Source organism: Eptatretus burgeri, chromosome 22 (assembly GCF_056783735.1).
Source record: "Eptatretus burgeri isolate ZD-2024b chromosome 22, Ebu_testis_v1, whole genome shotgun sequence".
Taxonomy (NCBI): Eukaryota; Metazoa; Chordata; class Myxini; order Myxiniformes; family Myxinidae; genus Eptatretus; species Eptatretus burgeri.
This window is the reverse complement of record NC_140982.1, coordinates 2,367,821-2,392,716: the sequence shown is the minus strand read 5'-3', so window position 1 is coordinate 2,392,716 and position 24,896 is coordinate 2,367,821. Positions and strand designations below refer to the sequence as shown.

The window sequence follows — 24,896 nt, the reverse complement described above, 5'->3', positions numbered from 1 at the left end:
GCAGCAGACAGCTCAGGTGCACTGGTACAGTGAGGGAGAGCTCTACAAGCAGGTCCTTCATGGGCTGCTTGTGCAAGCCGCTCTGCAACATGTTCAAACCTGCGTGACGACGAGACGAAGGCAGAACAAGACAATGGGGGAGAAAAGCAAGATACAATGGTACTGGTGGCTCGAGTTCAGTTGTGCACCTCATCTGCAGAACATCATCATCAAAAAAAAGAGGCCAAAGATAGTTAACTTGGTTAACACCTCGTCCTCTCGACTTTGTGTGACAAAATAATGGACAAGTAAATGTGGGAGTTTGAAAGGAAAAAAAAAGAAAGGTCGGCAGGAGCACAGTTCACCTTGCAGCAAGTTGGGCAACAGTGGCAGAAATTCCTGATAAAGCAGGCCATGGCTGCCCCCGCCGATGGTGCGGAAAAGAGCGCGCAACAACAGGAAGTAGTTGTATGGTTCCTGAGCTCCCTGTGCAAGCTCCATGGAGCTTGTCACAATGCGGTGCAGGTGAGGCTGGGGTAAGGTGGAGGGGGAAAAAAAAAAAACATGAAAAATAACCTTTTCAGGGCAATGGGATGACTGCAAAAAAAAGGAAGAGAATAAGAGAGGGAAATAAAAGAAAGGCATTGTCAGAGCAGGCAAGAGAACCCAAGATGGAACAATAACATTTGGAGAGAACCAACCTTGTCAATCTCACCTTTAACATTTGTTCATTCTGCACAGGGAAGAGAGAGACCGAACCAAAGACAAGCTTGAAGAGCTCAAGATAGATGTTAGAACTCTCGAGGTTGGAGCCCATCTCAGGTAGCCGCTCAACCAGAAACTCAACCAGGATCGTTGCAAAAAGCGTTGACGTGCTGACGTCAGCCAGGAAAGCGTTGACTATGATCTAGGGACACAAGACAGGACGTTTGTCTGCAGATGAAGGAGGAGACATGGAGTTCGAAATTCTCTCGAGCATCTTGTAAAGCGAATCCTGAACTTAAATCATCCAACAACTCAAGAGCCTTGCTCAAGACCAGAGTCTTGGCAACTCATCGACAAACAAACAAGGAAGTGGCATCAATGTCGTCACACAAGCTGAATCAAAAGCCAGTTGTAAATGGCCGAGAAACCTGAAGAGAGTAGTTCGTGGCAATGCACTCCACCAAGTAAGGAACAGTGGTCTGAAAAATCTCCTTGAAAGTGTGAGGGTTCATCACAGTGAAGACCTCTGCAAAGTGCTCGAGGACCTCCTTCTCCTCCTTGCACACATGATCGCAGTCAGCTGCACGAAGGTAGGTCTGCCCGTTCACACCCACCTGAACCTGAAATGAACGGAAAAATAAAATCTCAACAGCACAACATGGTCCGATGATGAAGGAAGCACCATGGCCTGAAGATCTTCTGAAAAATCATCATCATGTCAGGGTGAACCACCATCAAATGTCACATGATATTTATTATTCATTGAAACCTCCTCAAAATCACAAGGATGAATCCACTTCGTATCGACAAACGATTTTTTGAGCAATGTGAGCCGGATGTCTGAACCCAAATCCATGCAGTTTGGTCAAATGTCGAAAGGAACAATCGGTGCAAAATATACAGCAAACATAATTTACTGGACATAATCTGCCGAACAGAAACTTTCTTCCCTCGAGACGTCTCTGACTCCCAAGTATCTCTCCCTGGTTACTCCCTCCTCCGGTATGATAGACCGAAACCTCGTCCTGGTGGAGGAGTTGCTCTCTTCATCAAAGATTCTATTCCTCACTCTCCATGAACAACCCTCACTCCCCCACACCCCCAGGAATACCTCTGGCTACGGCTTCCCCTCCACTCCCACCTCATGTTGATATGTGTACTGTTCCGTCCTCCAAACAGTGATGACTCCATTTACACCTCATTATCCGAAAACATGGACCAACTTCTATCTTCTCATCCAAACTCTCTCTTCCTCATATGTGGCGACTTCAATTGTAATCATGCCAGTTGGCTCGGTGTGGGTACCTCTCTCACCTGTCATGGCACTTCAGCAAAAGCTTTCTGTGACTCATTGGGACTGACTCAACCGGTCAATTTCCCGACCCGGATCTCAACCAATGGTACTCCATCTCTTCTGGATCTGATTTTGACAAATTTCCCTGAAAATATCTGTTCTTCCTCCGCTCCAATCGGTTCTTCTGACCACGTCCTTGTCAAAGTGGACATCTCTCTGGTGGTTATTAGAGAACCACCTCAGCGTCGTCGAGTCTGGCATTTCACTCAGGCCAACTGGCAGGGTCTTCAAGCAGCCATCAAACTTCGAGACCCATCGCTACTTTCTCCAACATCAACTCATCCTGGGAATTCTTTCAAACAAACTTGCTCTCCCTCATGAACAGATTTATCCCCTCTCATCTTCAGTTGTCCTACCCTTCCTCCCACAGATGGTTCACTGAAGCTTGTGGCGAGGCAGTTGTCCAGAAACAACTTTCCTGTGCCTCGGGGAAAGCAAACCCAACTGCGGGCAATCTCAGTTCCTTCCACAAAGCTCGGAACAAGTGTGTAGCTACCCTCAGGAGAGCCAGAAAACAACATCTTTCTCATCTCAAGTCTGAACTCTCAAACCTCTCTCTCTCCTCCAAATCCTGGTGGCATTTCATCAAATCTGTTTCTGGTGTATGTTCCCCCTCCATCCCCTCCCTTACCTCAAATGGCCACACCGCTGATACCACATGTGAAAAGGCTGAATGCCGAAACTCGGTGTTTGCGTCAAAATCTTGTGTCTGAAACCCATCGCTTTCTCTTCCCACCTCACCCAGTCGCACCCAACTGTCCCTGGACTCTGTGACCTTGTCTGCTGACAAGCTTGCTGTCAAACTTCAACTCAGATTCTGCAACACCAATTTTCCAGACGACATCAGCCCACGTGTCCTAAAAACCTGCTCCTCTGCTCATGCTCACCCTCTCTCTGTTCTATTCACCCTCTCATTTGTTCAAGGTCATCTACCATCTGCTTGGAAATGAGGAAACATCACTGTCCTGCAGAAAAAGCGCAAAAACAGATCCCTGCAACGACAGACCAATCAGCCATCTCCCAATCATCAGCAAGGTTATGGAATCCATCATCGCTTCAGACATTAAATACTTCCTCTTCTCCAATGACCTCATTTCCGATCTTCAATTTGGTTTCAGACCAGGTCAATCCACCCTGGATATGCTGATTCTGCTCTCCCAACAATGGATGGGGGTCCTCAATGCCGGACATGAAATCAGAGCCATATCCCTGGACATATCGCGTGTTTTTGATACGGTCTGACACCCTGCCCCACTCACCAAACTCTCTTCCGATGGTATCCAAGGCCATCTCCACTCATAGCTCGCAGACTTCCTCTCCTGTCGCAGTCAACGTGTGGCCCTAAATGGAATTCTTTCATCCCCTTTTCCTATCCAGGCAGGAGTTCCTCAAGGTAGCGTTCTGGGCCCTGTTCTTTTTCTGGTTTTCATCAATGGTCTCTCCGACTCTGGAAAATCCTCTTTATCTCTTTGCTGATGACTCCACCCTCTGCCGTACCATCTGTCATCCCCTCAGACCGGGATGCATCATCTTCTTCGCTCACTGGAGATCTGGGTAAAATCACAAACTGGTCCAACACGTGCAACATGTCTTTCAATCCGGACAAATCTCACACTATCACGATGTTTCTCTGAAAGGACCGTTTAGAACCCCCCCCCCATCCACTTTCTCAACAACCCTCTGGAAGAAGTCCTTTCTTTCAAGCTTCTGGGTCTCACGATCTGCCATGATCTTTCCTGGGAAAGCCACATTTCAAACCTCACCTCAAAAGCCAGTCGCCGACTGGGAATCCTCCGTCGTGCAAAGTCCTTCCCCGGCCCACCTGAGCTCCTGACCACTTACAAAGCTTTCGTCCGCAGCCTGATGGAGTACTGCTCTCCCCTCTGGGCTGGTGCTCCTGCCTCCCACCAAACTCGGCTTCACACTGTTGAAACCAAGGTATTTCAGATCATTGGCATCTCCCGCGATGAAGCTGACTCTTTGGGTCTCTCACAGCAGGCAGGTCGCTGGTCTTTCTGTCTTCTCCCGTCTCCTCTCCAGTTTCGCCCCCACCTGCTCTCTCTGCGATTTGTCCCCACATTTCCGCAGGGCGCTCAAGGTCCACCAACAACCCCTTCTGGTAAAACTACCAAAATCACGAATCACTGCTCACCTTCACTCTTTCATTCCTCTTTTTCCCCGCCTTTGGAATAAACTCCCTCACTCTATTCAATCCCATTCTTCCCTCCAGGCCTTCAAAACAGCTGTTCACCACCTCTTGTCATCCCCCATCCAAATCCTCGATCTTTTCTACCCCCGTTAATCCACCCAAAACCCCACCTCCTTCAAATTCCCTGCTTTCCTTCCTGGAATTCCCTTTCGTGTAAGAACCTGAAAGTCCCTGTAGTGTCCATCTTGTATTCCCCAAGTTCCCCGCCCCATCCCTCTCCCTTCCACAGATCTCCTAATGTCTCTGTTCCCCACTGTTTCGTCCTTCTCTCTCCCGCCCCCCTGGTCTCATGCCCCCCCATTGCTGCGCGTTGCGTGTTAGCTCTCATACGAGCCTCGACAAAGAAAAAAAAACAACAAAAAAAACATTTTCAACCGTACCTCATAGATGTGAAGAGCTTGCAGAGCATACTTCACCAGTTTAATGAAGATTCGAGTCTCTTTCAGTTGAAACTGTTTGTGTTCCGGTGTTGTATCTGTAAGTTGGTGAGGAAGAGAAAACAAGGAGTACCAAGTGAAATAGGCACCTGCAAACCAAAACATCAGAAATTTTTACCCAACTCTTCACTTCACTGAAATGAAACTGAAATCCTTGATATTTTAACACCAGTCACCAGTAACAACCAAGGTCCAGTCAACAATCGGATCGTTTTCATCCATAAAATCATTCCACTAAGCAGACTCAAACTGACTCGGTGCCGGGGATCCACCCCCGGTGGACTTGCGGGACCCGATGCTCCGAGCGATTGTCTTGACTCCACAAACCAAAGTCTTCACGAGATCTCGACAAGCAGCCACAGAAAAACTCTGTTTGTCCTCAGGTTCGGAAGTGGTGAGCCCTGTGCCACATCCCACAACTCGGGGTGAAGCAGCGGACGACGGGCCTGGAGTTGTGGGAGCCGGAACAGCAGAAGTCGAGGTTGGAGTCGCGGCAGACGTTGTGGAAGGTGGCAACATCTCGGATGACTGCGCGGAGAGCTCAGCCGGGGGCTTGCACCGCTTTAATATCGCTATCAACTGGTTCTTGCTAATCGAGTGAAACTTCAGCACAAAAACCTGTCAGGTGTTGTGACACAGAGGAAGAGAAAACGAGGAGTACAGGATCACGCAATCAACTCACGCACTTTTGTGCAACCAATGCGTTTGCAGCTTGGAATGACCCAAAGTCCAAAATCTCAATGATCAATTCAACATTCCCTTCATTTTTTTTTTTATGAGCCATCTGATATGCAAATGTCCTCGAAAACAGAAAAAAACTACCTCGAGCATTCTGAGCAGCAATTCGCGCCCATTGCCGCCCTCCTGCTCACTGCGAGCACGGATACAATCCACGAGGTTCAGCAGGAGCTTGCACGACATTGTCTGGATTCCGATGAGAAGGGTGTCATCATCGATGTTCCGAACAAAGATGCGCACAGCCAATGTCAGCTCTGACAGCGACAGATGATGGCGCACACATTGCACTCGATCTGCCAAGTTGCTATAAGCCAATGGTCTGCAAGACGAGTATTATCGGGCGACATTGAGTGTTTTAAACAGACATATTGACCACGACTGACTCTGTGCACGTCCAAAGCCCTTACCGGAAAGTCTCTCTCACAGTGAATCCCGAGCCAATCAAGATGGACTCATCAAAAAGCTTGTCCATCTGGGGAATGAACTCTGAGGGTTTCAAGAGAGTGAAGAATAAAAATCGGAAACGTTCGGGAGGATAAACTTTTGCACTTTTCATGCTGAATATATTGGCATCGTGTGGAATTACTCATGTTGGATTGTGCCTCATACAGGACTTTCAAAATGACGTGTGAATGCTAACGAGGCCGTTCGTACACGTGCTGTGTGTGTGCATTTTCCGTGACCCGTGTCCGCTCGTCGGGGCATCATGACTGTTGTGTTCCTGGATGCAAATCGGACTCGTGACAATATGGGAAATATGACAAAATACCAGGGGTACCCGGCATTGCCCGGTGTTTCCCTATTGGTTTCCGGAGTTGCCCGATGGGTACCCGGCATTGTGGGGACTTAAAACACATCCCTACTCCCACGAAGGAATGGTCCCCTACCTGTCCGTAGGACTGCACTGCAGCCAACACCAGGAGGAGAATTTAATTATCATTTTTATAGATAATTATAAATTATAGAAATAAATTAATTATAGGATTAGATAAATAAATGCACACCTCCCTTGCTCCTCCAGCCGAAACCGCTGTGTAAAGCAACCAGGAAGGCCTACACAAGGTAAGCGCAATGCTGTATCAAACCCTTCCCAGAGTTCCTCCACAGCAATAAAGACATTCACAAGTAGTGCACACATGACAATCCCAATGCCACACACCCCTTCCGCTGCCGGACCGGTTTCATCGCTCACTGGTTTCGGCTGGAGCAGCATGGGAGGTGATCATTTATTTCTCTAATCCTAGCCACCTGGACTGAGTTGATTCGATGAGAGCTGATTGGCCATTCCCTCCATTCATCGGTGAGAGATGTGGGTCGGTCTTTATTTATTATTTATACATTGACTGCTTTTGACGTTTGCACATGGTACATGCTTGGGAGCCTCATTGGTATATATATAATGTATAATATAATATATATAATATAATATATGTATATATATATATATATATATATATATTGTTGTAGATTTTTGCCCGTAGCTCAATTGCGGCTGCACGCGCCCACCGAACGAGCAATCTAGTCGCAGCTTTCGGATCAACGCCGAAACCCAGCTACGGGTGTTGTTAACCACACCATAAACCAGCCAACTCTTCTGTCCACGCGCTACAGGGTCGATCGCCGAATTGTCGATGTACCTAATTATTCGCGCAGACAGAAATGCCGGGAGTTTATACCTCAACGGAGCCTGCACGAAAACGAGCCGCTTTAAGCAGCTCGTTCCGTTTGCGATTGCCGAGCGGTTTTATATCGTCAAGCCCTGTGGGACCAGATGTACGTTTTATCGGCTTATAACACTGAACAACAAAAATTTTTTACTGGAGATGTGTAAAGTGATTTAGACTAATTTGGGTACGCTGATTTCAAAAATCATAACCGTTTTGCTGTATCACGTCAGGATTTTCAGTAACAGAAATATTCCCATTGCCTAGAAGTCAGGATTTCAATGAAATTTACAAAAATTCATTTATTCATTTATTTCATCATGAATGCTTCAAAATTATAGAAATTACAGAAAAACTCCACTAGAACGGAATTAAAAATGCTTTAGGCATTTGGCTTTGCGTTTGTGCTGCTCTGTGTCAGTTTCACGATGCAGGAACCAGCAGAAATCGCCCATCATGTTCGGGTTCTGCCGCCCTTGGTAACGCGTCTCCATGAGTGAAATCTCTTGGTGGAATCGCTCGCCGTGCTCGTCCGAGACTGCTCCCAAGTTGTCAGGGAAGAAGTTCAGGTGCTGGTGTAGGAAATGGATTTTCAGGGACATCCTGGAGCCAAGTTTCCTGAAGGACTCCAGCAGCTGTTGCACTATTTCTTCATAGTTGTCCGCGCGCTCATTCCCCAAGAAGTTGTCCGTCACAGCTTTGAAGGTCCTCCACGCTGCCAGCTCTTTGGGGTTTAGAGTTGTCGGAAAAGTTTCGTCCTTCATAATCTGTCGGATTTGCGGTCCAACAAAGACACCAGCCTTGATCTTGGCCTCCGACAAGGTGTTGCCAAACTTTTCCTTGAGGTATAAAAACCCACGCCCATTCAGATCCATTGCCCGTACAAAACTTTTCATCAAGCCGAGCTTTATGTGGAGTGGTGGAAGGAAAACCTTGGCTGGGTCGACAAGGGCGACATGCTTCACGTTGTGTCGACCAGGTACATGCTCTCTTCGCTCTTCCCAATCTTTCTTCATCCAGTGATTCTTGTCGTCTCTGCTATCCCAGAGACAAAGGAAGCACATGTATTTCGTGTAGCCTGACTGCAGCCCTAACAACAGCGCCACCACTTTCAAGTCTCCGCAGATGTGCCAGTTGAAGTCATTGTACTTGATGGAATCAAGCAGCTGCCGCATAGTCTCATAGGTCTCTGTCATGCCGAACGCGTGAGCCAGTGGGACTGATGGTTTCTCGTTGCCATTGTGGAGCAAAACAGCCTTCAAGCTGTTCTTCCCCGAGTCGATGAAGAGGTGCCAGTCTGCAGGATCGTGATCACACCCAAGTTCTTTCAACAGACCGTTGATGTCACTGCAGAATGTCATCGTGTCTTCCATCTCAAAGAACTCAGCCATGTCTCTGTGACGTGCTCTGAACAAGGATATCTTGGTGTTAGGTTCAAGTAGATTCCACTGCTGCAGCCTTGATCCAAGCAGCTCTGCCTTCGCCTTTGACAGCGAAAGATCTCTTACAAGATCATTTAAGTCTCCCTGGTTCAGAAGGTGTGATTCTTGAGTGTCGGGTTCAAAAGGTTCATCATCACCATCCTTTTCACCACTGCTTACAGCTATGTTCTGATCAGCTGGAGGTGTTGGAACGGGCTTCTCGTCATCATGAGGCACAGGTTTACGAGCAGAGACGCAGTCAGCGTACTTGATGTGACCTTTATTCTTCTTGTTGAAGCCGGCGATGCTTGTGCAGCAGAAATAACAATCATCATGATGATTCTGCGGCTCACGCCATATCATGGGCACCGCAAATGGCATGCTCGCGCGCTTGCCCACCAACCACTGAGTCAAGGTTGTGTGACAGCTTGTGCAGCAGATGTGTGGTGCCCAGCTCTGTTCTTGGTCCCCCACCTTACACCCGAAGTAGTGAAAGTAGGCGGCCTTCATTTTCACTGCTGTAGATATACTTCGCTGTTGATCTTTTTTGGTATACCGACCACAGACATAACAGAAGTTGTCAGGATGATTGGTACAGGAACGCCTACTCATCTTTATCTGAAAGAAAGAAATATAACACAAGTTAACAACAATTGTACGAAATAGACATGTTAAAGACATATGTAAATTTCATTGAAATCCTGACTTCTAGGCAATGGGAATATTTCTGTTCCTGAAAATTCTGACGTGATACAGCAAAACGGTTATGATTTTTGAAATCAGCGTACCCAAATTAGTCTTAATCACTTTACACATCTCCAGTAAAAAAAAAATTTTGAAATTTGTTGTTCAGTGTAATCAGCCAGCTAATTATTCCGAACGCAATTATGGCAGTCAATGGAGGAAAGGGACGCAACGAGCAGGTGACATTCAAAAATGGGGAACATTTATTTGCACACGTAAGCAATGCAATGAATGGGGATAGGGAACAAGACACGAGTAAAAACCTACAGCCGATGTCTATTTATTATGTACATGCACTTAATCAGTTCTACTTGGTAGACAAGGCGCCACAGACTTTAATGCAAACCCCAAGACAGAAAGAAAGAACCGGGCTTGTAAGCATTTATAATTGCTCGGAGCCGGGATGACCGAAGGGACTCTGAGAGACCGAGCGGGCTACCTGCCACCCTCTTGGTGACTCCCTGGGCGACCCTCGATGTCTCTGCCCGCAATCCAACCTCCGAACTCTCCAAGCTCTCTTCCCGACTCCACCACACCAGCGCAGCACGAACTTGAACGCTCTCTCTCCCAGCACTCTTCTCCAAGTGGTTCGTTCCTTGTCGATGACCCGGCGCCTCCTCAACTGCTCAACTGGGGAACACCATTCAGGTTCCTCTGGGGAACCTGAATGGTGTTCTGTGAATTTCCACAACCGTAACAATATATATGTGTGTGTGTGTGTGTGTGTGTGTGTGTGTGTGTGTGTGTGTGTGTGTGTGTGTGTGTGTGTGTGTGTGAGATCCCTCCCACACTCCTCAAGCCGAAGTAGCTGCATAAAGCAACCGAAGAAGACCTGCACAAGGTAAGTGCTGGAGGAACTCTGGGAAGCGTTCGAAACACCGTCGCACTTACCTTGTGTCGGTCTTCTTTGGGTTGCTTTATGCAGCTACTTCGGCAAGAAGAGTGTGGTCGGGGTCATTCATTTATATAATCCGAGCCACTTTCTTGTGGTGGATTTAAACCAGTTACTCTTGTAACATGCCTGAATGTATAGACCAGGTTCATGACAGCTTTATGAAACCCACGTATCTAACTGGCACCTGGAGAACCTCAAACCCACCGGTGTTGCTCTCTGTGACGATGCAAAAATACTGCAGCCATGTCTTCACCAGGCCGGCCTGTTCCAAGATGGTGGTTTCCGTCGGCCCAGAGAGAGCCATGTCCGGCTCCGCACACAACGTAACCCCACAAACTCAGGTCGATTCACTGAAACAGGTGACACGGCAAGAGCAGGACATCCACATTGGCTCTGAATTCCCGAGATGAATGACACCTTCAGACACAAAACGGGGATGGCCAAACAAACCAAGAAACACGGAACGAACCTCAAAGCACACGATACTAGACAAAGAATCAGGCACAATAATTCATTCATTATTCCTTCTAAAACAATAATTCATTCATTACTCATTCTAAATCACTAATTCATTCATTATTCCTTCTAAATCAAAAATTCATTCATTATTCCTTCTAAATCAAAAATTCATTCATTACTCATTCTAAATCAACAATTCATTCATTATTCCATCTGAAACAATAATTCATTCAATACTCATTCTAAATCAAAACTTCATTCATTATTCCTTCCAAATCAAAAATTAATTCATTATTCCTTCTAAATCAAAAATTCATTCATTACTCATTCTAAATCAAAAATTCATTCATTATTCCTTCTAAATCAAAAATTCATTCATTATTCCTTCTAAATCAACAATTCATTCATTATTCCTTCTAAACCAACAATTCATTCATTATTCCTTCTCAATCAATAATTCATTTATTATTCCTAATAAATTAATAATTCATTCACTATTCCTTCTAAAACAATAATTCATTCAAAATCAAAAATTAATTCATTATTCCTTCTAAATCAAAAATTAATTCATTATTCCTTCTAAATCAATAATTCATTCATTATTCCTTGTAAATCAACAATTCATTCATTATTCCTTCTAAACCAACAATTCATTCATTATTCCTTCTAAATCAATGTCATTCATTATTTCTTCTAAATCAATAATTCATTATTCCTTCTAAATCAACAATTCAGTCATTATTCCTTCTAAATCAACAATTCATTCATTATTCCTTCTAAACCAACAATTCATTCATTATTCCTTCTAAATCAATAATTCATTCATTATTCCTTCTAAATCAATAATTCATTCACTATTCCTTCTAAAACAATAATTCATTCAAAATCAAAAATTAATTCATTATCCCTTCCAAATCAAAAATTCATTCATTATTCCTTCTCAATCAATGTCATTCATTATTTCTTCTAAATCAATAATTCATTATTCCTTCCAAATCAAAAATTAATTCATTATTCCTTCTAAATCAAAAATTCATTCATTACTCATTCTAAATCAATAATTAATTCATTATTCCTTCTAAATCAATAATTCATTCATTATTCCTTGTAAATCAACAATTCATTCATTATTCCTTCTAAACCAACAATTCATTCATTATTCCTTCTAAATCAATGTCATTCATTATTTCTTCTAAATCAATAATTCATTATTCCTTCTAAATCAGCAATTCAGTCATTATTCCTTCTAAATCAACAATTCATTCATTATTCCTTCTAAACCAACAATTCATTCATTATTCCTTCTAAATCAATAATTCATTCATTATTCCTTCTAAATCAATAATTCATTCACTATTCCTTCTAAAACAATAATTCATTCAAAATCAAAAATTAATTCATTATTCCTTCCAAATCAAAAATTCATTCATTATTCCTTCTAAATCAATAATTCATTCATTATTCCTTCTAAATCAAAAATTAATTCATTATTCCTTCTAAGTCAATAATTCATTCATTATTCCTTCTAAATCAACAATTCATTACTCCTACCTGGGGTGTGTTCCATAACCAATCAGCTTGTAGAGCGCTCGCCAAGTGGCTTAAGCACTAAAACAAGCACTCCAACGAAACGGTTGATGAGGGACAAGTGGCTTGGCAAGTGATGGCGAGCTGCTTGGTAATGGACACACCTTTGATGATGGAAATGATGGTTAACCAGCCCAGGTGGAGTTGTGGTTCGAACGTTTACTTTCTCATTATTTATTTACTTTCTTGCTCATTATTTATTTACATTCTTGCTCATTATTTATTTTTCCCATCCAAGGCAATCAACCACCCACATTGCCTCTACCCTCCCACTACTTATTCCGTTCTCTTCTTTCATGTTGCAGTCATTAAATCGAGGATTTCACGACTTCGTTCTCCATTGAAATCTTCCTCATTTTTAACGTCGAACAGTACAAAGCAAGAGGAAATTATATAATTTATTTTAAACAAAACCACACCACCATGAACGAACACACAGAACCTGTCACAAACATTGTTGGATTATGTTTAAAAAACCTACCTGGCAAAACGTGTGGCAATCGAGAAAAAAATGCGGGAAAACGGTAAAGGGTAAAACCACACGAGGGAATGATCCACTTCCGGGTTACATAAAATTCGATGTCCGGCTCATCCCCACAACGAATCACGTAAAATTACACACTCGAACAACAAAAATCAATACGGTACCGAACACAGGTGTTAACACTACTCTCGTACCAAATAAAACCACAAAACGGTAACTGATTTGAACGAGTAAAACGAGATTTCGGCACAAATACGTCACTTCCGGTGTTGCGACGGGAAACCCCTCACTTCAGGGAAGAACGTGTGGAATTTTCTCAAAACGACGAAGAAAAGGAATACTATCTGTGACGAGTTTCACGAGATGTTCAGAAAAAATGTTTAACCTCCTACTGTGTACATTTATTTTCCTCTTCCTTTAAAAAAGAAATACACCATCGAATGCAATACGCGACCTATACACCGCCCAAACCGGCGGGCGCGTGGATTGGCGAGTAAACGGCGCGGTTCAGATCACGTCCCCTTGTAACACCGTGAAAAGAGAACATCTGTGAAGGAGAACGAGCCCGTGAAGGTCACATCGTCCGGGTCAATGTACTTTTGATGTCTTCCGAGTTTATTTATTTATTTTCCTCAACACGGTTGAAGTTCCACAGGATGCAGCGGTAGCAGCAGCGCAGGAGCTTGGGGCGTGGGGCGCGGAGCGTTCTCATTACGGATTCCTGTAAACCGTCCTGTTGGTTGTTCATACAGGCAAGGGCCAAGCCAGCCAAGCAGCCCGTTCCTTTACCGATCGCTTGCCAATCCAGCCGTTCCTTTACCAATCGGCTTGCTATCTCTTGCCAAGCCAGTCGTTCCTTTACCAATCGGCTTGCTATCTCTTGCCAAGCCAGCCGTTCCTTCACTAATGGGCTTGCTATCGCTTGCCAAGCCAGCCGTTCCTTTACCAATCAGCTTGCCAAGCCAGCCGTTCCTTTACCAATCGGCTTGCCAAGCCAGCCGTTCCTTCACCAATCAGCTTGCCAAGTCAGCCGTTCCTTCACCAATCGGCTTGCTATCGCTTGCCAAGCCAGCCGTTCCTTTACCAATCGCTTGCCAAGCCAGCCCTTCCTTTACCAATCGACTTGCTATCGCTTGCCAAGCCAGCCGTTCCTTTACCAATCGCTTGCCAAGCCAGCCGTTCCTTTACCAATCGGCTTGCTATCGCTTGCCAAGCCAGTCGTTCCTTCACCAATCGCTTGCCAAGCCAGCCGTTCCTTTACCAATCAGCTTGCCAAGCCAGCCGTTCCTTCACCAATCGCCTTGCTATCACTTGCCAAGCCAGCCGTTCCTTCACTAATCGGCTTGCTATCGCTTGCCAAGCCAGCCGTTCCTTCACCAATCAGCTTGCCAAGCCAGCCGTTCCTTCACCAATCGCTTGCCAAGCCAGCCGTTCCTTCACCAATCGGCTTGCCAAGCCAGCCGTTCCTTTACCAATCGGCTTGCTATCGCTTGCCAAGCCAGCCGTTCCTTTACCAATCGCTTGCCAAGCCAGCCGTTCCTTTACCAATCGGCTTGCTATCGCTTGCCAAGCCAGCCGTTCCTTTACCAATCGCTTGCCAAGCCAGCCGTTCCTTCACAAATCGGCTTGCCAAGCCAGCCGTTCCTTCACCAATCAGCTTGCCAAGCCAGCCGTTCCTTTACCAATCAGCTTGCCAAGTCAGCCGTTCCTTCACCAATCGGCTTGCTATCGCTTGCCAAGCCAGCCGTTCCTTTACCAATCGCTTGCCAAGCCAGCCCTTCCTTTACCAATCGACTTGCTATCGCTTGCCAAGCCAGCCGTTCCTTTACCAATCGGCTTGCCAAGCCAGCCGTTCCTTTACCAATCGGCTTGCCAAGCCAGCCGTTCCTTCACCAATCGGCTTGCCAAGCCAGCCGTTCCTTTACCAATCGGCTTGCTATCTCTTGCCATCAACCGTTTCCACGGAGTGCTTAAGCCACTTAGCGAGTGCTCTATAACCTGATTGGTAATGGAACTCCCACTTGGAAGGCAATAAATCAATCGTTCAGTGAAATCCTTGCCCTGGGGTAATAAACACCAAGAGAGAGGGAGAGAGGTGGCGATGCAGACAGAGGTGTGGAGATGCAGACAAAGGTGTGGAGATGCAGACAGAGGTGTGGAGATGCAGACAGAGGTGTGGAGATGCAGACAGAGGTGTGGAGATGCAGACAGAGGTGTGGAGATGCAAAGAGAGAGAGGGTTGGAGAGAGGGTTGGAGAGAGGGATGGAGAGAGAGATCGGGATGGAAAGAGAAAGAGGGGTGGAGAGAGGGGTGGACAGAGAGAGGGGGATGGAGAGAGAGAGAGATGGAAAGAGAGAGAGGGATGGAGAGAGAGAGAGATCAGGATGGAAAGAGAGAGTGATGGATGGAGAGAGAGAGGGATGGAGAGAGAAAGAGGGGTGGAGAGAGGGGTGGACAGAGAGAGGGGATGGAGAGAGAGAGCGAGAGAGAGGGATGGAGAGAGAGGGAGCGGGATGGAGAGAAAGAGAGATCGGGATGGAAAGAGAGAGGGGGATGGAGAGAGAGAGCGCGGTGGAGAGAGAGGGGGTGGAGAGAGAGTGGGATGGAGAGAGAGAGAGGGGGTGGAGAGAGATAGGGATGGAGAGAGAGGCATGCAGAGAGAGAGAGCGGGATGGAGAGAGAGATCAGGGTGGAGAGAGAGAGATCGGGGTGGAGAGAGAGAGCGGGATGGAGAGAGAGCGGGGTGGAGAGAGAGAGAGAGATCAGGATGGAAAGAGAGAGCGATGGATGGAGAGATAGAGGGATGGAGAGAGAGGGGGTGGAGAGAGAGATCGGGATGGAGAGAGAGAGAGAGAGAGAGAGAGAGAGAGAGAGAGAGAGAGAGAGAGAGAGAGAGAGAGAGAGAGAGAGAGAGAGAGCGGCATGGAGAGAAAGACAGATCGCGATCGAAACAGAAAGAGGGGTGGAGAGAGGGGTGGTCAGAGAGAGGGGATGGAGAGGGAGAGATGGAAAGAGAGAGAGGGATGGAGAGAGAGCGGGGATGGAGAGAGAGATCGGGATGGAAAGCGAGAGAGAGGGATGGAGAGAGAGAGGGGGTGGAGAGAGAGAGAGATCAGGATGGAGAGAGAGCGATCAGGATGGAGAGAGAGAGGGATGGAGAGAGAGAGATCGGGATGGAAAGAGAGAGTGGGGGTGGAGAGAGGGAGAGCGGGATGGAGAGAAAGAGATCGGGATGGAAAGAGAAAGAGGGGTGGAGAGAGGGGTGGACAGAGAGAGGGGGATGGAGAGAGAGAGATGGAAAGAAAGAGAGAGAGGGATGGAGAGAGAGAGGGGGTGGAGAGAGAGGGATGGAGAGAGAGCGGGGTGGAGAGAGAGAAAGATCAGGATCGAGAGAGAGATCGGGATGGAAAGCGAGAGAGAGGGATGGAGAGAGAGAAGGCGTGGAGAGAGAGAGAGAGATCAGGATGGAGAGAGAGAGATCCGGATGGAGAGAGAGAGGGATGGAGAGAGAGATCGGGATGGAAAGAGAGAGAGGGGGTGGAGAGAGGGAGAGCGGGATGGAGAGAGATCGGGATGGAAAGCGAAAGATGGATGGAGAGAGGGGTGGACAGAGAGAGGGGGATGGAGAGAGAGAGAGATGGAAAGAGAGAGAGATCGGGTTGGAAAGAGAATGAGGGGTGGACAGAGAGAGGGGATGGAGAGCGAGAGAGAGGAATGGAGAGAGAGAGCGGGATGGAAAGAGAGAGAGAGGGTGGAGAGAGGGAGAGAGGGGTGGACAGAGAGAGGGGGATGGAGAGAGAGAGAGAGATGGAGAGAGAGAGGGGGATGGAGAGAGAGAGGGATGGAGAGAGAGAGAGGGATGGAGAGAGAGAGAGAGAGAGGAATGGAGAGAGAGCGGGGATGGAGAGAGATCAGGATGGAGAGAGAGATCGGGATGGAAAGCGAGAGATCAGGATGGAGAGAGAGGGGGTGGAGAGAGAGATCAGGATGGAGAGAGAGCGATCAGGATGGAGAGAGAGGGATGGAGAGAGAGAGATCGGGATGGAAAGAGAGAGTGGGGGTGGAAAGAAGGAGAGCGGGATGGAGAGAAAGAGATCTGGATGGAAAGAGAAAGAGGGGTGGAGAGAGGGGTGGACAGAGAGAGGGGGATGGAGAGAGAGAGATGGAAAGAGAGGGAGAGGGATGGAGAGAGAGAGGGGGGTGGAGAGAGAGGGATGGAGAGAGAGCGGGGGTGGAGAGAGAGAGATCAGGATCGAGAGAGAGATCGGGATGGAAAGCGAGAGAGAGGGATGGAAAGAGAGAAGGGGTGGAGAGAGAGAGATCAGGATGGAGAGAGAGAGATCCGGATGGAGAGAGAGAGATCCGGATGGAGAGAGAGATCGGGATGGAAAGAGAGGAGGTGGAGAGAGGGAGAGCGGGATGGAGAGAGATCGGGATGGAAAGCGAAAGATGGATGGAGAGAGGGGGTGGAGAGAGAGATCAGGATGGAGAGAGAGCGATCAGGATGGAGAGAGAGAGAGGGATGGAGAGAGAGAGTGCGGGATGCAAAGAGAGAGTGGGGGTGGAGAGAGGGAGAGCGGGATGGAAAGAGAAAGAGGGGAGGAGAGAGGGGTGGACAGAGAGAGGGGATGGAGAGAGAGGGAGAGGGATGGAGAGAGAGAGAGGGGGTGGAGAGAGAGGGATGGAGAGAGAGAGTTGGAAAGAAAGAGAGAGAGGGATGGAGAGAGAGAGGGGTGGAGAGAGAGGGATGGAGAGAGAGCGGGGGTGGAGAGAGAGAGAGATCAGGATCGAGAGAGAGATCGGGATGGAAAGCGAGAGAGAGGGATGGAGAGAGAGAAGGGGTGGAGAGAGAGAGAGATCAGGATGGAGAGAGAGAGAGAGATCCGGATGGAGAGAGAGAGAGAGAGGGATGGAGAGAGAGATCGGGATGGAAAGCGAAAGACGGATGGAGAGAGGGGTGGACAGAGAGAGGGGGATGGAGAGAGAGAGATGGAAAGAGAGAGAGAGAGAGAGAGAGAGAGAGAGAGAGAGAGAGAGAGAGAGAGAGAGAGAGAGAGAGAGAGAGAGAGAGAGAGAGAGAGAGAGAGAGAGAGAGAGAGAAATCGGGATGGAAAGAGAAAGAGGGGTGGACAGAGAGAGAGGGGATGGAGAGCGAGAGAGAGGAATGGAGAGAGAGAGAGCGGGATGGAAAGAGAGAGAGGGTGGAGAGAGGGAGAGAGGGGTGGACAGAGAGAGGGGGATGGAGAGAGAGAGAGAGATGGAGAGAGAGAGAGAGAGGGGGATGGACAGAGAGAGGGATGGAGAGAGAGAGAGAGAGGGATGGAGAGAGAGAGAGAGAGAGAGAGAGAGAGAGAGAGAGAGAGAGAGAGAGAGAGAGAGAGAGAGAGAGAGAGAGAGAGAGAGAGTGAGGGATGGAGAGAGAGTGGGGGGGATTGAGAGAGAGGGATAGAGAGAGAGATGAAGAGAGTGAGGGATGGAGAGAGAGTGGGGGGGATTGAGAGAGAGGGAGAGAGAGAGAGAGGGAGAGAGAGAGAGAGAGGGAGAGAGAGAGAGAGATGGAGTGAGTGAGGGATGGACATCCTCTGACCTGTTGGGTGTGCAAGTTTCGTCACCAACACTCAGCAATGAACAGGTTAGTACAGGTTTTACATTATGCCTGCAGCAAGTCACAGACGTGATCCGGCCTGACCTGACAATCCTGGTTGGGTGTGACCGGATCCTCCGGCCTGCTCTGTCCTGTCTCGCGCAACACAGTGCGGAGAGCTGCTCTCCATGGTACATGTATGTCATGGAATTTTGTTGTAATTAACGCCCATTGCATGATGTACATGTAATGTTGTGTTGGATGGATTACAGGAAACCTGCTTGATTGTTGTTTAGTCGATCATATACATATCATTGTTACTTCGTGCTTGAATGGACTGAAAATCATTCTAACCGATTGTGCAGTAACCTGGCAGACTGCCGTTGGTTCCAAAGTACAACTGTGCACCTATTATTGGGTTACACAAGCTTGTGGTGAGACCGAGGAAAGAAAGAAAATGGCTTCTAACTTTCCGAGCAATCTGGAGGAAAAAAGGATGCAGCAGAACATCAGGCTCACCCGGCTCAGACAAAGGTGAGGTCACAGTGTTTCCTCCTCCAGGTGAGTGGTGTTCTCTGCAAGGAGGTTTTTCAAGGCATCCCATCCCTTGTTCATTTCTCTCCTTGCCTGCATTTTACTGCCCACAACATGTTTCCTTATATACAGTTCATGTAATCTGACATTTGACATCTTTTTTTGTTGTTTTTTTGTATACATTGTCGAGGCTCATATGAGAGGTAACACACAACGCACAGCAAGGGGGGCATGAGACAAGAGGGGTGGTGCTGTCGAGACAAGAGGGATGATCGAGGAACACTTCGATCTCCGTCCTGTCGATTCCGTCCACACGTATAAATGAGCTGTGGGTTCATCAAGACCGTTTTCTGTCCCATTTTTCCCCCCAAGCAAACAACTCGAGCAGTTACAAAGGAAGCGGGATGACGTCTGCCGTACGTCCGATTCAATGCAGAGGAGACAGAAGAAAATCGAGAAGAAGGAACTTCAAGAGGTGAAGCATTGCTTGCAGATGCAGGAGAAGTGGAAGAAGGTAGAAGAGACCGAGAGAGATAAAATCGCAAAGATTGAGAACAAGGTTTGTGTGTTTGTTGTTTTATCTGCCACGTCATAATTACCTATGATTTATCATGAGCATTCCAACACCAACACCTCATATATATACATTACTATATATATATATTTATTTATTTTTAATTCTTCATTGTGATTCATAGTGAGAGACATCATGTGTTCATCACACAGATGACTTCTTTGAAGGTGCAGCTGAAGGATGCAGAAGGAGCTGCTGCCGGTCAACAAGGGTTGTATGACAATGACACGAGGCTGTCTGCGGAGTTATCCAAACTTGTAGAAACCTTGACTAACCGTCATGGTCTGGTGAGAGTTTCACACCGTCGTGAAGTTTCTCCTGGGAGGAACTTGTTTCGAACTAACCCGAACCCAACACTGTGCTCTGGGATCACGTTTCGACCCGAATGGGAAGAAGAGACACATTTTCCTTCCTCTCCATGAATCACAGTGTTGATCTATTTGGCTTTTACCAACAATCTGATGGTAACATAATAATTTTCCTGAAAATGGCTTGGTTTCCAAACACTTAACACTGCTGGCTTCACCCAGATTTGAACTGAGAGCCTCTGGAAGACCCAGTCCAGTGACAGCAACATTGAACGAACACCAGACTCTCCATGCAACTAATAAATAAATAAATATATGTGTCGATAGATATGTGTGTTTGACAGGCAGTGCAACATCTTGGAGATCTAGTACAGAAAAGCAAGTTGCTGCGTAGCGACGTACAACGGTTATGGGAACAGAAGCTTGAGGTTGACGCTGCTGCCACGAGGTTGGTAAACCTGGCAAAGCAGAAAGAAGAAGAGAAGATGAAGATTCTTGAACTCACTCAGACCTACCAAACTAATCGGTAGGTCGACAGGACAATTGGAATTGGGCACTCATTCATTGTTCTGTTTTTTTTTTACCCTCGCCCAAGGAGAGTGCGTTGAACTTGGGTCTGTTTGTTCGTCTGTCCGTTTGTTTGTTTGTCCCCATCGAACTTTCGTGTTTTTCTCCGCAACCGCTTGTCGGATTGAGACGAAATTTTCACCGTTGGTGCGACTGCTCATGCAGAATGTTTTTATGATCATTATGACGTCATAGGTCACGTGGTGTGGCAACCACGTTGGAAAAACTGAATTGGTGCCCTCGTCATGACGTTATAATTGCATAATGTGGAACGTCCGATCAGTGTGAAAATTTTTTGTGTCATCTTGGGATAAAATGGCCCACAGGAAAAAAATAATAATCATGATGTCATCGGTCATGTGATTCGGCAGCCATATTCTTGAAAAACAAACCAAAAAACCTTTTTTAAATCTTCTTCTCTGAAGCGGCTGAACAACTGCTTGATTTAATCATTAATTATGATTTAACAAGGGCCATTGTTGGGTGTTTTTTTCCACATTATCCAAACTGAATTGCCTGCGATTGCACGGATTGATTATGATTTCTGGAGACATAATCTGTCGGTCTAACATTGGTCCAAAATCAGTTGTCCTCCAAAGACCATGCTTGAGGGAGCCAGGAGGAGGGGATGAGGGTGAACCATTTCAGATGATGATGGTGAACATACCTTGCTCCTTAAACTCGGATGCGAAGATTTTCCTTCTTTTTACTTCTTCCTGTGTATCCTTCTCCTGCATTTCCTCTTCCAGGAGAGAAAATCTGGCAAAGACGACAGAATTGCTTGAGCAGTCCAAGAAGGAGCTCGTGGACATGGAGAGAAAACTGAGACGAATGGCCCAAGAGAAGAGTTACATCAGCACTCTGGGAAGTTTTTTCGAAGCCAAAGCAAGTAGTCGAAAGGAGGAAGCGAATTTGTTGAAGGTTCAAGAGGTCGAGGAGAACAAGCCACAGGACAGTGAGTTTGTGGATTGCAAATGTGGAAGCTGCAAAAGTCTTTGTGTCGGAGAAATTTGGGAAACAACCGTAACGTGGATCACAACTGACTTTTTGAAAAGCAAGTACCGGTGGAATAACTAGAAGTGTATAAGTCGGATGAAAACGTTGGTCCTGGACCACTTTGCTCACTCCGTTCACTTGGTAATCGAAAATCAACCTGCTCGATCATCAAGTCCAAATTGAAGACCATTTCACAATCTAAACCGGTTTCAACCAGTTTACCCCAATTGTTAATTCGAGACAATTTATTCCAAGGTTCATACTTTACTTTTGAACTCAATTACTTTTTATGAATGAGTAAAGTATTGTCCTGTTGACAGGTTTGACTGACGTCACCTGTTGTGCTCGGAGGAGCTTTTGCTGCTCTTGAAGGTCGCCGACCTCACCAAATTCACACTGCATTCAATTAACTGTTCTTTACCAGTCACACAACCACAAATATTGTTCCAACTCGAGGGGAAGGAATAAGTCAGGAAAATGTCTCTTGTAGTTATAATTGGGCTTTTATGAAAATAAACACATCACAATTTGGATCAGGGGGGGATTAACCTGGACCACCGGTACCATGACAATGTATATCCATCATATTCGAACGAAACTGAATCCTACTCTCTGCATCTGTCCTCGTGTTTCTAGAATTGGAAGATGCAATATTTCAGACGGGTTCTTCTGAACTTCCCGCAATCTTAAGCCTTGTCCAGCAACAGGAAGGCCAGCTCCATCATCTCTGCACTTCCATCACCGCTGTCAAGGTACTGGGATGTTTGGGTCATGGAACCTGAGAAGTTTGGATTGTCTGAGTGGGTGTAATGGAGCTGATAAAAAACCATAGTGATGGAGATTCATGTCAGCAAAAAACAGAGTAAGTTGATTATGATACCAGGTGGTAATAAAGTCACCGGTTGGCTCTGCAGATGATACGTGAGTGCTCTGTTGTTGGCAGACTGACATTGAGGGTTCCAAAAAGGACCAACTGATTGAGGAGCACAAAGGAAACCAGAAACTAACGACGTTGGAGGTAAGAATGAGTTTCTGGTCGTTTGGGCCCATTGCCACCTGAGGCCCAAACTATTCTCACGGTGTGCCCATGAAGGATTTAGGCGGTAAAGAAATTTCATCGTCCGAGGGGTTCAGAGTGGGATAACACCCAAATTCTCTGTTTGTAAATGTTTTTTAATGTGGAAAAGTGGAGGGAGAGAGGGGGGTTCCATATCTAGATTGTATTAAGACTTCAGCAAGGACCAAATGATTGAGTCAGTCAGTTTCCTGCCTGTATTCGGGAAACTGTCAGAGATCATTTGTCTTGTTGAACATGCACCGAGGAAGCGTATCGTGCAAGGCTGAAAGGAGACGACGGTACGATTGTTGTGTAAAACCTCCTGTAAACAGGCGAGACCATGTGGAGGACTTGCGGCATTTCACATCCAAATCACATGGAAAAGCACTCCTTGATTTTCAAGGAAACGGCACGGGTTGTTTGGCAGGGGGATTGTAAGCCATGGTGGCTAAGTCGGCTGTAGAACCCTGGCTGAGGGTGAAACACTTTTGAGGGTCCGCCCTGCGGGGTGGGATGGCCTGATCCGAAGGCACGGCTCACGCCAGCAGACTACCGATGAGATGGATCAGCCACGTGCTGGAAAGGAGGTCCCTGTGGAGCATAAAGCCCGTTGTCCACGCATGCACACACAGAGGTTAGTTGAGCTTATGACCGCGTGGAGGCAACATCTCTCTCCTCCTCCTCCTCTCTGCTTGGCCACCTCCCTCATCTCCATTTCCTTCTCTTCATCATCAGGCCCCGAGCTACATCTCACCATCACCAGCCTGCAGGGCACCAAGACGCAGTGCCTCGCTTAAGTCCCCACCTGCCCCTATGTTCCTTGTACGAGTCTGGTATTTTGGCACCATCGTTGGGGTTCGGCTTAATTTATTTCTATTGTGCAAAACTTTGGTTTTTCATGTCCTACTTTTCCCCATTTGTCTGTCCTCGTGCGCCAAATTCATCCGAGCATTGTTGCCTCGTAACCTCCGTGTCAAAATCTTCGGAAATTAACTATTTGAATTACAGTTGAATCGTCATCCTTGGGGAGCGTAATATTAAGAACACAGAAACTTAAAAGATCGTTTCGGAATCCGTGGAGGTGCAAGACCTCCGGCTCAGAGCGGTCCACGTCAACGGGACCCGCCTGACTCGACAATATGTATGGCACAGCTCCGCTCCCTGTGGGATGCGGGTATTACAAGTTACACTGAAATACACCGATCCTGGGGGAATTAACCCATCCAAAATTCTGGTGCAACTGGCATGTTATCACCCGTTACGGTGACATCATCTCCCAACTCTGTCCCATCTCGCTCCCTCAGCCCCAAGTCCTCATCAATCCCCCTCCCCACACTCAAGCCTCCAACCCCCCCTTCCCTCACCAAAAGTCTTCAGATGGACTCTCTGTGAGTGGATTTAATTTTTCAATCGTCCTCTTGAAACAGAACTGGCGAAACAATCATGGAATTTGGTACAAGCCATTTACGTGAGAAACTGCTGATAAAATAACAACAGTATATATTCTGTGGTTGGTTGTGGACTCGAGTGGAGGAGATCGAAGATCATCAGGCTGAGTTTGATTGGACACAATCAACATTGCTCATTGATTAATTGGATAAGCTTAACAAATGATCGAGCGGATTAGACAAGACTAGAAGAGACTTGCCATGCCTCTCTTCCACGGCAGACACAATCAGTCGGTCTAACATTGGTCCAAAAATCAGTTGTCCTCCAAAGACCATGCTTGAGGGAGCCAGGAGGAGGGGATGAGGGTGAACCATTTCAGATGATGATGGTGAACATTTACTTAATTAATGCTGGTGGGATTCGGAGAGGAGTGGAAACCCTTCCCCTCGTCTGATGTGTTGAAATTCATGGAATGTTCGGGCTCATCCATCCATCGAGGTGGAGAGAGATGTTTAAGGTGGTTGGTAAAATATCGGAGTATAGGAAAGGGATTTGAAGACCATGGAGTAAATTCTGGTGGTCGAGAATCCCACCATATCTTTGTGTGTAAGAAACACAGCGCCCCTGATGTTCCAGTGTTTCAATCACCTTGAAATGAAAGTTTCGACCCGTTTCACATCACTTCTCCAAAACTGTTTGATTGTTCCATCTTTCTGGGTAAATGTTGTGCTGTTGCAGGAGGAGGTGGCTGCAGCTAAGGTTGCCACCTCATTGGCTGAGCAGAAGTTGGAGAAAATGGACGCACTCGTTCAATCCCTACATTCCCGCTTGGCCGTCATGTTTTCTCGGCTTTCGTGCGATCAGGCTGCCGCGTCGAGTTCGTTGGGAGACGAGTTCAGAACCAGCTCAGAGAGAGCTATTCAATATCTTCGTGAGTGCTCTTCCTTTTTTTTTTTTTTTTCAAGAACAGTCCATCATCATCTTGTCCCAAGTCTTCACGAACCAGCTGTCCAGACCTGATGTTCAACGAGCTTGTCTATTATTCACAAAGTAAACCAGCCTGGTGTTGGCTTAGCGGTTAGCGTGGTGGCTTGGGATCCCAGGGTTCTGGGTTCGAGCCCCGTTGTCCGCTGAATTAACACCAGGGGGTTGAATCAGCCCGTCATCCTTCCGAGGTCGGGAAAATGAGCACCGGTGTAAAAAAAATAGT

The 24,896-nt window shown here is 46.7% G+C and overlaps 2 protein-coding genes across 20 annotated transcripts in view; one reads left to right on the top strand and one right to left on the bottom strand.

Moving 5' to 3' along the window:
* Window positions 1–12,894, bottom strand: part of LOC147008086 (transformation/transcription domain-associated protein-like) — a 48,917-nt gene extending 36,023 nt beyond the window's left edge. For 4 of the 15 annotated variants that reach the window (XR_015053717.1, XM_085865922.1, XM_085865928.1 and 1 more), the window contains exons 1-10: window positions 12,674–12,893; window positions 10,351–10,563; window positions 5,830–5,908; window positions 5,507–5,741; window positions 4,939–5,302; window positions 4,628–4,722; window positions 1,113–1,304; window positions 695–886; window positions 345–510; window positions 1–99 (exon numbers count right to left, since the gene is read on the bottom strand). The exon at window positions 1–99 is cut by the window's left edge and continues 158 nt beyond it. Coding sequence is in view for 14 of the 15 variants with exons in the window: in XM_085865922.1 (XP_085722048.1) it covers window positions 1–99; window positions 345–510; window positions 695–886; window positions 1,113–1,304; window positions 4,628–4,722; window positions 4,939–5,302; window positions 5,507–5,741; window positions 5,830–5,908; window positions 10,351–10,450 (1,522 nt within the window). In the remaining variant the exon portion in view is untranslated. The other 11 variants (XM_085865927.1, XM_085865929.1, XM_085865935.1 and 8 more) reach the window with 10 other exon arrangements.
* Window positions 12,895–13,155: 261 nt separating this feature from the next.
* Window positions 13,156–24,896, top strand: LOC147008085 (uncharacterized). 5 transcript variants are annotated; one of them, XM_085865939.1, is made up of 9 exons: window positions 13,156–13,269; window positions 18,627–18,795; window positions 19,168–19,354; window positions 19,522–19,656; window positions 20,022–20,203; window positions 20,994–21,199; window positions 21,877–21,992; window positions 22,184–22,258; window positions 24,425–24,896. In XM_085865939.1, the coding sequence occupies exons 2-9, from the start codon at window positions 18,719–18,721 to the stop codon at window positions 24,704–24,706; spliced, it is 1,260 nt and encodes a 419-aa protein (XP_085722065.1). In that variant the 5' UTR covers window positions 13,156–13,269; window positions 18,627–18,718; the 3' UTR covers window positions 24,707–24,896. The 5 variants fall into 5 exon arrangements, with proteins under 5 accessions (XP_085722065.1, XP_085722066.1, XP_085722064.1 ...); XM_085865940.1 differs by having other exon boundaries at window positions 13,158–13,249; XM_085865938.1 differs by lacking the exon at window positions 13,156–13,269 and adding an exon at window positions 18,127–18,458.